General features: G+C 43.7%; 1 protein-coding gene across 1 annotated transcript in view; it reads right to left on the bottom strand.

Annotated features, from left to right (window-relative positions):
• Nucleotides 1-13799, bottom strand: part of ITPR1 (inositol 1,4,5-trisphosphate receptor, type 1) — a 162150-nt gene that overhangs the window by 77471 nt on the left and 70880 nt on the right. Inside the window, 7 exon segments of the mRNA XM_010159814.1 lie at nucleotides 4589-4700; nucleotides 5417-5565; nucleotides 6124-6308; nucleotides 6905-7025; nucleotides 10785-10913; nucleotides 11665-11790; nucleotides 12326-12577. Coding sequence (XP_010158116.1) covers nucleotides 4589-4700; nucleotides 5417-5565; nucleotides 6124-6308; nucleotides 6905-7025; nucleotides 10785-10913; nucleotides 11665-11790; nucleotides 12326-12577 — 1074 coding nt within the window.

Genomic DNA, 13799 nt, shown 5'->3' with positions numbered 1-13799 from the left:
AGTGCAGGAAACAAAGCACAGAAAGGAAAATATTTCATTTTTTCCTGGTATTTCAGTAAAATAAGGTGCCAGTCAATCACTTCCTCAGCATTATACATTTATGCAAAAAAAGCTCAAATTTAGCGCCCACGTGTGGGTTTTTTTGAGCTGGAGGAGGAAGTTGCAGTAGCAGAGGCAGCTCAGCTCCCTCCCTCCACCCCGTGCGCCGGTGCCTGAACCTGACACACCACTTTTAAATGTCCTTCGAAAGCTCAACTGCAGTTTAACTGAAAGTTGTCACACAAATATGGCTTTTCTGCACATAAACCAGCTACGTACAGCATAAACACAGCCTGGGCTGTTGCAGTGCCAACGGAAGGCATGTTTTTCATGGTAGGCAGCTTTTCACACAGGAATAGCTTCAGAAGTCAACGGGTTACGCCACACAGCTTTCACAACACATCCGAACGTTTCACATGGCTTTATACACCAAACCTGACTAAGAAGCAACAGGAAGGGCAGCGAGATGCTCTGATGAATGGCATGACTACCACCTTTTTCGGTAAAGCCAACAATACAGTCTCTGCGGAAGGACCCAGCCCTCCGCAGTGCCGCCTGCACCGTGCCCTGGCACATGAGCAATGGCTTCTGCTAGTCAGTGAGTGGAGACGCCTCATTCAGTGTCTCTCCTCCAGCCGGCTTTCAGCAGGTTCTTCCAGCTTCTGATGAATGCCATTAAACCTCAGTATTTAGTTTTCCATATAAAAAGAAGGAGCCTGTTCACAGATGATGCAGGAATCATGGATGACTGCTAAATGCTGCCGTTGCAAGGGTGCTTGCAGCAGTTCATCCTCCTAAGGCACTTAGGTCTGATCCTAAACTTCAAGGTATCTACTAAGGCACGAGATGATTTCAGACTGCCAGAAAGAGCAACAGCATTTGGACTAATATTCCAAGTAATGATGTATGGAATTAGTTATGGTAACTATTCCCAGCGTAGACACACGGCAGACTGAAAACTCAACTAATTCACTCACACAGGCATACAAACCGGAAAGGTCAGTGCTGAAGAGACAACAGGACAGATCACAGGGCTACTCATCAAACAAACACCATAGAAACAACACTATAGAAAATAAATAAAATTAAAACCTCAGCATTATCCAATTCAATGGTAATCTGCCAGAAAAGAAAGAAGGGGGAGAATTGAAAGCAAGCGTTAGTAAGAGACATAACAAATAAATTTCATGTTAGGATCATATAAATCATTTAACACTTTAATGCTGCAATCCAACATTGTGAGCATTTTGCAGTCAGCATGAGTAACACTTGCAGGCACCGGGTGCCGTGGGTTAGGGAACCGACACGGCTGGAAGCGCTGCGCCAGGCAGCTTCGGAAGCAGGATGCTCCCTGGCTTTGTTCCTGTGCCAAGTGACAAACCACGCGGGCTGGCTGACCGAGATCCAAGAACTTCACCCTTGGGCGTGAGAGTCGTCACCAGCGTGAGCTGTGAGCAGCAGGAGGAGTGCAGAGGCTGGATTTCCAGTTTGCGCAGAGAAATGGCGTTTTGAAAAACCTAAGTCCTGCAGAACCGAGGCTAATCATCTGGTAGGCACCCAGGAAGACGTGTATGAATGACATGTTTCAGCAAAGTAAAAAACTTGGGTCTAGCCTACACTGTCAATGTAGTAAAGTTTTCTGCCTATTAAATATACCACAGTATGCTACCCATCACTGCGCGAACCTGAGCGCCTGCCAAGATGAGGAGTCTTTAGCAATATGTAAAACTTCGAGCCTTCCCACAAGCTTCTGTACATCTGTGTTCTCACCACGGTTTTTGCATGCTGCAGAGCAATCCCAGCTGTTTAATGAAGGCCTTCGCTCATGGGAGCGGACAACGCTGCCTTCTCAGATGTTTCCCACCTACAAAAGGGACACATGGACAGGCCCAGAGGGTCTGGCGTCTTTATTAATTGTGCTGGAAGTCTAAGAGGAGTACAATCTTTTTATGTCAGATCATTCCAGCGAGCACCACATGGTATTGCAGCAAACCTACACGCTACACCAAAACTTCCACGGTGCTCTGCTGCTGAACACAACTTGGAAGTGACTGCTGTCAATTTTGTGACCATCTAACCTACAAGCAATACTGCTCGTGTGACCAATACGATGGTTTCACGTGTAAGCTTTGCCACCTTTACGTATGTAGGGACTCCTGTATTTAGGATGGGTGCATAAGGGATTTTTCCTTTTTTTTTTTTTTTTTACACGTCAGGATGATTTTGAAAACAAAAGGTATTGCCTTTTAAGTGGTGACTAAATACAGTTACATGAGTCACAAGGGAAAATAAATATGATTACACTTCTCACAGCCAGACAGTAAAAGCTGTTCTACTACTACTAGCAGTCTATCTGTAAGCAATCAGCTGCTTTTTCGTATTCGGAAATCCACTTCACAGGCAAGCATATTCTTATCTTGCATTATGTAACTGAGCTGTTTCGGAAATTAATGCGCTTTCTACACTTTGAAGATTTTTAGAATCTTGTGGAGTTTTCCATGGTCTGAGTGACGAAAGTTACGTTAACTGCATCTTCTAGAAATATTGCTTTACCTGAGTTGGTCAAACAAAGTCTAAGGAACTCTTGTTAATGAATTTACATTTACAAAAACCTCCAAGTGGCATTACTGCATTTAAAAGAAAAAGCATCAAAGCTCTCACTGGGGTTTTGTTGGTGTATGGTACATACGATCCACCCTTTCTAATACTTAAGGTGACCTTGGACAGTCTCTCTTGGCTGTTTTAACAGAAGACTGTACATTGATGTGTTACCAGAGTGTAAAACCAAACTGATGATTACACAATCTTTTACACCCCCAGCTTTGGGCAACAGGAAACATCAGCAGTCTGCGCTCATTAAAGTGGATCTTGATGCTCAACTTCCTTTTACAGGGGCAGACCAGCTTCTGCAGGCTACAACCAGTCCCCTTCCTGATCAGACTTGTACGATATCGCACATGTCATAGTGAAGGGACCTTCAGGAGAGGACAGAAGGCCTCTGCAGGGTTTTATCTTGTGCTGTTAGGACCCAGCACATGATACTGCCTCTTCAGCAGAAAAGGAGAGTGTGTTCAAAGTGGGCTGAAATCTACAGCTGCTCCCCTTCTCATCCTGCATTTAGATGCTTCTTTCTTGCAGTTTGTTAGGGCATTTCCCCAAAACCAATGAGTTCATTACAAAATACTTCTACTGGAAAGTGAAAAAGTCCCTCGGTAGAACTGCAGGTCTAGAGCAATGCAGCAGCAGTAGATGGAGTTGGGCTGGAGCTCTGACAGACAACAAGTAGTAGCAGCATGTGGGAAGAGTGTTCCCTGACAGGGCAGGGAGCACAGCATCAGACATCCCTACCCTTTGGGCATTTTCTTAGGAGTCTCCCATTCGCTCATGGTGTGGCTGTGTGGTCAGATGGGTGTGCTCGGGCAACAGCCCACACGGGTGCACACTCATGCACACAGCCTCCTTCCTCCATTTGCTCTCCCTTCCTCCAGGTCCCTGTCCTCAGGCGTGCCAGCACCTGCCTCTTGCTGGACTGGGAACAGAACACTAAGTTCTACTCCTACATCCTCCTCATTTCCAGCTAGGCTAGCCAAAGTGGAGCTCGTGTGCAACATCCCAGCTGGCCCAGCGATTCTACGATTTCCTTTGCCTTCAAAGCATCTCCCTCCCTTGCAGCTGCAGCAATAAGCAATTATTATCAAACTGTCACACCTCTAAAGCTGTTGTCTTCCTGTGCTATGAATCTAGCACTATGCAACGATTTTAAACCCTACTGCAAGTGAGACATGAGACACCATCTGCTCCCAGACACAGACTCCCAGTTGCAGCGAGCGTCCTTCCACACCACTGCTTCCCCCAGTCCCAACTGGCAACTCCCAGCTGCTCCTGAGCGCACTGACTGCGAGGATGTATTGCTCTGTACACCTGCCGTGGGGCACGGTAACAGCCCAGGGTGCATGAGATACCTTGGACCAGGATTTTAATACTGACGGTAGGAGATACACAAACATATAGGCATAGACACACTCTTCTGATGCAAACAGAGCATAGGCCTGTACCTACAGAGGAACGTTCTTTTCAACAAGACAAAGGAGTTGTACGTAGGAAAGGGAGAGAAACAAACCATGGGTGGGTGCACAGGCAGTTTCCATCTATAATCCCAACAAGACGATGACTCAGATATATATAAATTAAACTACCAAATATCCTCTTGGTACAAGGTGATGTGACCTGTTGAAGAATCACCTACACCCAGAAAGCAGATTAAGAGGTTATATCCTTCATAAAAAGGTAATGAAATTACATATTTCTACAGTGCTAGCAACCACAGGAATTAGACTTAAACTCGCAAGTCTGAAGTGGAAAAGCAACAGAAATAAGCTTACCTTTCAATCTATATTTGAAGTTATTACTCGACTACAAATGTTTTGTTCCTGATCCAGAAGTGCTTACACATACAAAACACAGCTTGAGAGAGTGAGAATTTTGTTTTCCTTTACTGAATAATAAAGGCAGTGTTTAACACAAAATGATGAACTGTAAATTACGTTACCTTTTCTCCATAGCCTCTATCTTTGGTCATCATTTCCCTGAGCGTCTGTAATACTTTAATACATAGTTTCTCCTCATTCTCCTCTAGCAGCTGTTTAGTGTGCTTTATTAACCTGAAAATAACCAATCACAGCTTGTTTTAGTACTAATACCGTAAAATGGGATAAAATACATGTGGCTATCTTAATTGGTTTAAGCTGCAAACAAGTTGTATTATCATACCATTATATAATCATCTGGGGAACATTCTCTGAAGAGCAACATGGAACTGGCTACCACAGGCTTCAGTGAAGCTCTGAAGGAAATGGCATCCCCGTGGCAGGACAGTCAGATAAAACCCTCTTACTCTAGGCAGAGAGCAATCAGGGGAGAGGGGCAGTGGCATTTTGGACTTGCTGGTCATCCAGAACTTCACCTTCCTTCCAAATTTGGGAGGCATCTGAACTGGGTGATGTACATGATAACAACCAATTCTGACAGACTTACCAGCACTAAGTGCTACAAGATCAAGTACCTTGCAAGTATTACCAGGGTTGAAGGCACAAGTAGAATAATTTTTACTTGTTACTACTGTTTAGGACACTCCTATCCTGCAGCAAAGCTGGATGTTTTTAAGCATTTGCTGGGAGAGCACGTCAAGCAGGCTTCCCCCATCCCTAAGAGCTTCACCCATCCCCGCCAATGACAAATTGCATTTAACATATCATGAAATACTCTGCTTTCGGTAAAGATGGGCAAGAGGGCACTGTTCCACAGGGCATGGGAAAAATAGGAAAAAGAAAAACATAACCACAATCCTCTCAACAAGCCAGATTTCAGGTCAACTTACTTGCAAATGAAACCTCCACTTTCACATTTCCTCCTTGCATCTGTGTTCTCTGGGAAGAGCAGTTCAGGCCTGTGAAGCACATCTACGAGTACTGATAACTCTGCCTGGACAAGAGGACGTAGGCGATCCTCTAAAGCTGATACTATGTCCTGGAATATAATCATATCAAGATTTTAAACAATACATGTTAATGTGTACGCAAATTAATTTTACAATGACTGTGGTTCCAAATGGCTTACAAGGAACTGATACTATTTATTTAATGATCTATATATTATTAATCTATTTATTTCAAGCTCTGCAGTGGTTTCCAGGCAGGGCTGTTGTACTGAGAGTTTTGGTGTACAAGGAGCAAAGCGCTGGAGGAGTTTTGAAGGCTACAATGACAGAAGAGTCCTGTCTTATCAAGGAAATAGTACTGATGGTGGAGCCAGAGTACTTCTAGTACCACTAGCTTCAAATATCAAGAGCTCCTAGGAGTACTTCTATACCCATTAGCCATGTGTGTTCAATTACCTGTCTTGATATAATGGTTTACATTTAATTTTATATACAGCATTACTGTATGACCTTCAGCATCAGCTGACCATGTGCCATTTGGACTAGCTAATTCGTTCCCAAATGTCTTTCTACTTAGAAAACTCCTCCATTTGTGTAGGAAAGCAAGTAAGTGTTTATCAAAGGAGGAAGGGGTGCTGGGTAGTCACCTGTAATCTTTCAATTATGTTTCGGTAATCCCTGGAGGCAGTGTGCACTGAATCTCTGCGGGCAGCATTCCTTGCAGTCATTCGCCAGTTCATCGCAGTCTTCTGCACAATGTTATGAGATTTCAGGAAGAGATTGTTGACCTGACTGTCCAAGTCTACAGGAATTGCAATTGCGCGGCTTTTTGCTGCAACAACCAAAAGTTAGTGAGAAATGACTCCTTCAGCCCGTGTATTACAACCAACACAAGAACCAGACAAGCTCTACTTGCAATCCCTTTGTGTGCACTTCTAACAAAGCAATGCTCACTCCCTGTGTAACGGCTCAGACTCTGTAGCGCTGTTTGAAGGCTTTCGCACCTCAGAGCTCCAAGTGTGGAGTAGGAATCTGTCCTTACACCCCCAACATCTCATGTTAACTCACATATACACCTATCCAACACATATTTGGCCTCATATCCAGTACAAATTACTCTTTTTGCTGCTGTAAGTGCAGAAAATTACTGGGAAGAACGGCACAGAACTATTTCCCTGCTGCTGATCAACTGACTGGAGAGAGTTTTAAGGTTAAACGGAGAAAGCACTTCAGGTTACAGTTACACCACCTATTGCTATGACACAGATCAACATAACTGGCTTCATACTATGCCCCGGCTGCGAGTTATCTGCAAGTGGCACCCGCGCGAAGTAACGTGCAGTTTCTTTGGGGAAGGGTGACATGTAAGCAGCAAATACTGGATGACCATGTTTGCAGCAGTTAGTTCTGATTACATCCATTTCTTACCTACATCTGAGAGGACCCGAATGCAGCTTTCCACTGATGCCTTTTGGCTTGGCATTAACCAGTTGCAATGGTACACTCTGAACACACCTTGCAGCAACTGGACAAACACAGGTTGGCGAGTCTAGAACACAAGGTTAAAGGAAAGAAAAAAAATTAAACTCATCGTGCCATATTGAGATATATCAGCATCACCTTGCGGTAATACTGGTTACCAGCTTCAGCAGTGTCTCTCAGCACACCAGTCATTTCTAACTGGTCTGCATCCACGTGTTAGGCAACTTGGCGTTGTAGACAGCATATCTACCACACAATCAGCAACTGAATGGGAAGGGTGGGAATGAAGGCTGGAAGGGAAGTATTAAATAGATAGCTTCTAAAGCATAAAGCCTCAAGTAATTGAAGCCTGACTAAGCAGAGGAAATAAGCAGTCATCTTCATCTGTTTAATCACAGTTATCAGTGAACCTGGCATACAGAGATTTGTCTTTTAGCACTGACCAGTAGCTGACTCAATAGTCCACAGGTAAATGGAACTTTGGCTAAATGACAGCACAGCTCCAGAGTTGAAAACTCATCATTTCAAGTATTATTATTCAATGTCTAATTTTCTGAAGAAACCAGCTGTGTGGTTTGTCACCCCTAACACAGGTACTAGTTAGTGGTAAACACTACAGCTGCTATGGATCAGCCAAAATTAAGGTGTGGTTTTTAGCCCTATATTTCACAAGGTGATCTTCCACTACAGATAGGTAAGGTACTCCAACACACACACGAGCTCTGTTCTTTCATCTTTGAAACATCCCAACAGTGTTGACCAAAACTCACTGTTTGGTTTTGTACAGTCATTACTTAGTAGACCAATTAATTTATTTTACATGGAGAGGAAAGAGCATTTTCAATATTTCAAATGAACCTACACTGAGAAGGAATATCCCATGTCCCTGTGCCTATTAGCTATGTAATGTTTCTATCAGCTAAGTGAACTACACCACAGTGCAAAGCCCACAAGACTTAGGAACCATTGAAAAAATACCTCTTTTATTCTGGTCAAGATTAATGCCTGTTTGTAAGAAAAAAGTGAAGTTAGGTGAAAAAATCCAAATCTATTAGATGAATTCAACAAATAAACCATTACGAAATGTACAAAAGGGGAATCAAAATTCAAGAACCAAACATTACTAAGAGGCAAATACCTATTATCCTTTCTAGAAATAAGCCAAATACCAAACACATGGCAGACAGTAGTATTCTCCAAAGGCACTGAAAATACCTGCACTTTTGGATTTAAGCCACCCACATATCCCTTTCCGTTCATGTTTTAAGACTTTTACATCTTAAACAGCTTCAAAGACGTTTCATTTGCTTAAACTAGGTCTATAAATCAAATAAGAAATTTACTCCATGTTCCACATGCCTCCAACTACACTTGCAAAGGAAAGCCTTGGGCAGCAGCTCCCTTAGGAAGCAAACAGGCTAAACAGTTCTTGTTAAAGAGGAGAAGTTTTGGGCAGCAGTTCTCTGGAAAGACATATTCATGTTTTCCTAATTTTGTATTATTTGAACTGCATGACAGACATGGAAGGTGTTCCTTGAACAAGCAAGGCTGGTCCTGACTCAAAGGAGGTACAATTTAGGGCAAACAAGCCCTAACACGAAAGAGCATGAGACAAGAGGCGGCTCGCATGGGAAGAAACAAGGTGCAGTAGAAAGGCCGTGGAGTGACTGCATCCAACAGCAACGCAACGGAGAGTGGCAGCGGTCACTCGCCTATGGATACAGCGGCACCAGATCAAGCAGCAGCAGCTACAGGCTGCCCGGCAGCTTCTCAGACAGGAGAGAAAAATATCCCCGGGGAGGAGGGATGTACACAGCCACAAGGTCCAGGGGGCTCTACCCCTCCAATGGGAGAGTCCCCGGTTATGGGCAAGAGGCCTGATGGGGAGAGAAAGAGCACTGAACTTAGAGACGTAGGGGAAAGATGAATCCAGGCTGACAGCACTACCAACTGAGATGGTAAGAGAGAGGTGAAATGAGTTACCTCATTCTGCTGAACAGAGGGAAAGATTGAGAAACTAAAGAAAAGCTGCTGACAAATAAATTAACAGACAGCTAAAATACGATGGTAAGGAAGTGTGTTCAAATGCTGTACACTCAGAGATGACAGCTAAAAGCATGACAGGGAAGAGAGGAGAAGGGCAGAGCCCCAGGGGACAAGGCTAACAATCTCAATTTCTCATTTTCTTTTGATGAAGTTTTGACAGACTAGCATGGAGGCTGATACCGCAGTAGCAGCTGACGTCACACAAAGAGCAAATCAACTGCTGGACTTCTCAGACTCGTGTGGGTTCAGACAGAACCCTAATAAAGCTGCTCAGCCCAGAGACAGCTGCTGCAGCTCCCTGTGCTCTCACAGGCAATGCCCACAGTTGGTATTTTAAGAGCGTTTGAGCCAATCTCAAACGCAGCCCTGTTGTTTTCAGTGCGACTGGCTCCTTGTTGGGCTAAGGAGAGCTGTCTAAGCCCATGGGAAGCAGGGCTGCACTGAATGCTGAACAGTTGGTAGACCAGGCTGACCACTGGGCACCCAGACACGGGTTGAATACATGTCCTGACTCAAGGAGGGCAGACTGTCAACACAAGATACCGGCAGTCAATCAATCAGAGAAAAGCAGGGGCATCGCTGCTCACAGGGAGCAGAAGGAAGTCTACCTGATGCGCATTACTGCAGCAGTTTCATGTACACTTCCCTGGAGCACCAGGCAGCACATCACGACCCAAAGGGTTAGCATAAATTCTTTGACAAGGGACTGACAGGCAAACTTCCGGATGCCATGTATGGCCACTTTTGGGAACCAGATACCTCCTAACCTGCTGCCAGTTGCATTCAATTACAAACCTGGAGTTTGCGCTGTGAACAACTGCCTTTGGCATGATGAGGTTGCATCAAGTTTCAACAGCTACCATACTCAAACTTCTGACAGACCTGCCAGGCACCTGACCACTCCACCCACACTCCTCCCAGGAAGCTATTTACGAATAGATGGACGATGTTATCTTTTTGCTGCAGTACAAATATTAGGGCTAGATCCTGACACTGCTGTTCTGCAGTGGCAATCTCCACCTTCTGTAATTCACAAATGCTCCAAATTTCTCCTCCACAGTTCCCCAACTTTTGAAGACAAAAATTACTCAGCATTAGGGCTTTTGAATTTTTTTTTTTTTTAAGGAAAATTAGAGTTTTCCTATAAAAATATGTTTTGTTTAAACCATCACCTGTACACACTCTGCAATGCACACTCTCTTCTCCTATCTGGAAAGCCTGCCATCAAAGTTTTTTCTTCCTTCTTCATGGCACTCTGGAGAACTCCTTGTTGCAGTGCTGCTGTTTTACCGCTGCTAGAGAGCCTGCATGCCAAACTGTCGCTGAGCAAAATTGCTTGCTTGCTCTCCTACACCAGCCCACATCACCTTATTCAACTATGCTCTGATCTAAGGCCACAAAGAGGAAAACCAAAGCCCTTAGATGAGATTGCAATACAACACATACAAAAAGCTCCTTTGTTTCCCTACTTGCAGTGTCATTTTCTCACCCAGTACCTGATAATGACACATAGAAACTCCCTCCCAAAGACCTGCATGATGGCAGTGGTAGTGCAGAGTTGCATCTACTAATGAAGTAATGTGACACTTCAGCCTCTCTAGAAAATACTTGTATTCTGATCTATAAATCTTCCCACTTCTACAGCAAACAAGCAACCTGGTCACAAAGAACACATCTGCTCCCCAATACAAACATGTTTCTTTTTAACTGGGAAATGGAACTGAAGTGGAATGAAAATAATTGGCTTTGCAGCATTTTTCATCCCTCTACATTCTCCTACCTGCAAAGTTGTGCTCTGATCAGAGAATGGGGAACTGAAGAAAGTGGTGACGATACTCATCACTATTTCTGTAACGTACTTCTCCAATATGGAGTCAGCATGCTTTCTGTCGCTGGTGTTGTTACACGCCTGCAAGACAAGTCATTCTCAGGTCAGAAGCAGCTCAACCACGATAGATTAATCTAAGCGTTACAGACTGGAATTCTTGATCTCGCACTGTTCTAGTCATAACAATTCTCTGCTGTAGTGATATTTATGACACATGGAGCTCTGGACTCCCAGCACACACAAAAGCAGAAGTCCAACACCATTACAGTTTTAATGTGCTGGCATATAGCATGTTTAGCAAGGAGGGGAAAAAAAAAAAAAAGAAAAAAAAAAGAGTGCCTTAGAGGAAAGAAAGCAGTAGGCTAGGGAGGACTGAGGTGTAATGCTTTCGTATGGGGAAATACTTGGAATCCCAGGCAAAAAGCCATATGGCCAAACAAATGCCAAGCTTGGAAAAAATTTGTCCTGACCTGCCAAAAATCGTTGACTATTGCTCAGGAAGGAGCTCACTATCACGGCCAGAATAAGCAAGCCAGGTGGCAGAACAGAAAAAGGCATTAGACAAAAGAGCAGGGTGTGGGGCTTTTCTGAGGTTTATTGGGTTGCTGTTAGGTTTTTTTCTTCTTAAAAGGAAAATATTAACGTGTTCCATGGAATATGACTAATGAAATCCACAGACACAAGGAAAAGACGGCACATATAAATCTGGAGGAACACAGTACGCAGGGTACTTATTGCCATGATGCACTGTTATGTCTTATTCTTACTACTCTATACTAAATAGGTTCATTTAAGCTTTTTTAATTCAGATCCTAGATACAGAAATCATTACCCGACAGATGTCAACCAGGAAGTTCTCAAATAGCTTCCACATATGATTACTGGTGTATATCTCTTTCATTTCTACTTCTGTGTCCACATAGCAATGATTCAAGAAGTTGATGTATGCAATTTTGACCTAAAAGTAGAGAAAAGAAAATTACCAGTAAAAAAATTAAAAACCTGAACAGCATTATGACTGAATATAAAGTCACATTAAAACTGCTATATAAATAATTTGTAATTCTACTTCTTCATTTTATTTAAGCAATGGTGAAATTTAATGCCATGAATAGCAAGACACGATCCAATAAAACACACCAGGATTACTGTAGACAAAACGTCAGCATAATAATCATTTCCAGTTCTGCAGAACCATCTGTTCAAGGTTAGCAGCATACTCCATAAACCTCTCTGCCTCAAGAACCCTATAAAACAAGCAAGTACAGCATCACATCCCCATTTTAAGGGCACGGAAACAAGTATAAAAGGATTTAACCTGACTATCCACTGGGGCTGCTGATAGCAGAACCAGGGAAGGAATCAAGATTCCCAGCTTACTATCTACCTGCATGAACACCTTTCCTAGGCCAGATTTAGGAATATCAAATCTCTCTCACCCAAAGCCAGCACATACCAAATACATAAGGGCCAGTGCCACCAACAGCCCTCACCTCAGGTATGCAATCCTCGTGGGTTACTACCCTAACAATGTCATCCAAAGGAAGAAGGGAGTTGCATTTTATTTCTGTGTAGACATTTTTGCCTTCTGTGCAGACAGCAAGCAGCTCTACTAAGTGGATGTGGTACATCAGTGGGCTGTTTTCATCCATCCGGTCCCTCTCTGATCTCATCATTTGCACCAAAGTCTGGAAGGAGGCTCTGTCATTGTAAAACACCAGGACGTCTTCTCCCGCATTCACCAGCTACCGAGAAAGAAAAATACTCCATCAGCAGATCAAAGCCTGTGCACCACCCTGCAGCATCCTCCCCTAATCTGTGGGCTGACTGTCACAGTGCAAATCCTGATTAGCTGTTCTTTAGACACTTAAAAGGAGTGCAGCCCACCAAGTCAGCTGGGCATTCCTCTGGTGCTCCCTTCATGGGATAGAGGGCTCGAGTGTGACATTTTCTCTTAAAGAATTTACCACTTCTGAACTGCTGAAGAACTTCAAAGTCAGTCCAACTGACTGCTTAGACAGAAGTTGTGCCAAGAAGCTCATGACTTTCCATTGTGTTTTTTTATTTCACGTATGTTGCCTCAGCTGACTTTTTAACACAGCTAGCTGCAGACACACCGTTTTGTTCAGAGAAACGCCCCAGGGGCACGCCGGATGGGAGGACTGCAGGGCTCACTAATTCCACCCTTCTGAACAAACATCATCAATTTTCCAAGGCTAGCGAATGACACGTTAAGTCACACACTGAAGATTTCTATCAGCTCCACGTTTGAGACCTGGATGGCCAGATTTTCAGAGCAGTTCAGACCTCCTATAAACTCCACAAAGGAAAGGAGACCGAATAAAGAGAGACCTGCTCCATGCTGGAGACTTGGGAGCATGCAGCTGGAGAGATGGGAGGCTGTGCTCCTGCAGGGTTTATAGCAAACAGGTTGGTAAAATGAAGAAGGCAACTGCCTTTTCCCAGCACCTGCTGATCCCTGTGGAAGCTGACTGCTGAGCAGCTCGCAAACTCGGCTCGTGTTGAGAAGCTCACGAAACCGTTTTTGAACAACGACAAAATACGGAAGACCTTTGATCAATCTAGTAAGACTGATACACAAAAGTCAGAGCTTGACAAATCTGATCCTCGGGCTCCCCCTGCTGAAGAGGCCAATAAAAATTCCATTAGACATGCAAATACACTGTCAAACAGATTCCGTTGCAGAATCCAGCCTAAAGGGTTTTAATCACCCTTCTCTCATCTCTCCCTTTTATCCTGACAACCCCAGTTTCCCACTTACCTACACACTTGAACTTCTGAAGACCCTCAGACATTTCCCCCTTCAGCACTTTAACAGCTGAATATATAGGTAAGATAAGAAAATCTCATCAAAATACTATCATGGTAACATTTTCCTTCTGCATTCCTGATCTTGAAATGAAACTGTCTCTCTCCTAGCCAATTTTGCTAGATAAGGGCATCCTC

The sequence above is a fragment of the Eurypyga helias genome, unplaced genomic scaffold (assembly GCF_000690775.1).
Source record: "Eurypyga helias isolate BGI_N326 unplaced genomic scaffold, ASM69077v1 scaffold29349, whole genome shotgun sequence".
NCBI lineage: Eukaryota > Metazoa > Chordata > Aves > Eurypygiformes > Eurypygidae > Eurypyga > Eurypyga helias.
This window is presented reverse-complemented; position numbering and strand designations above follow the sequence as displayed.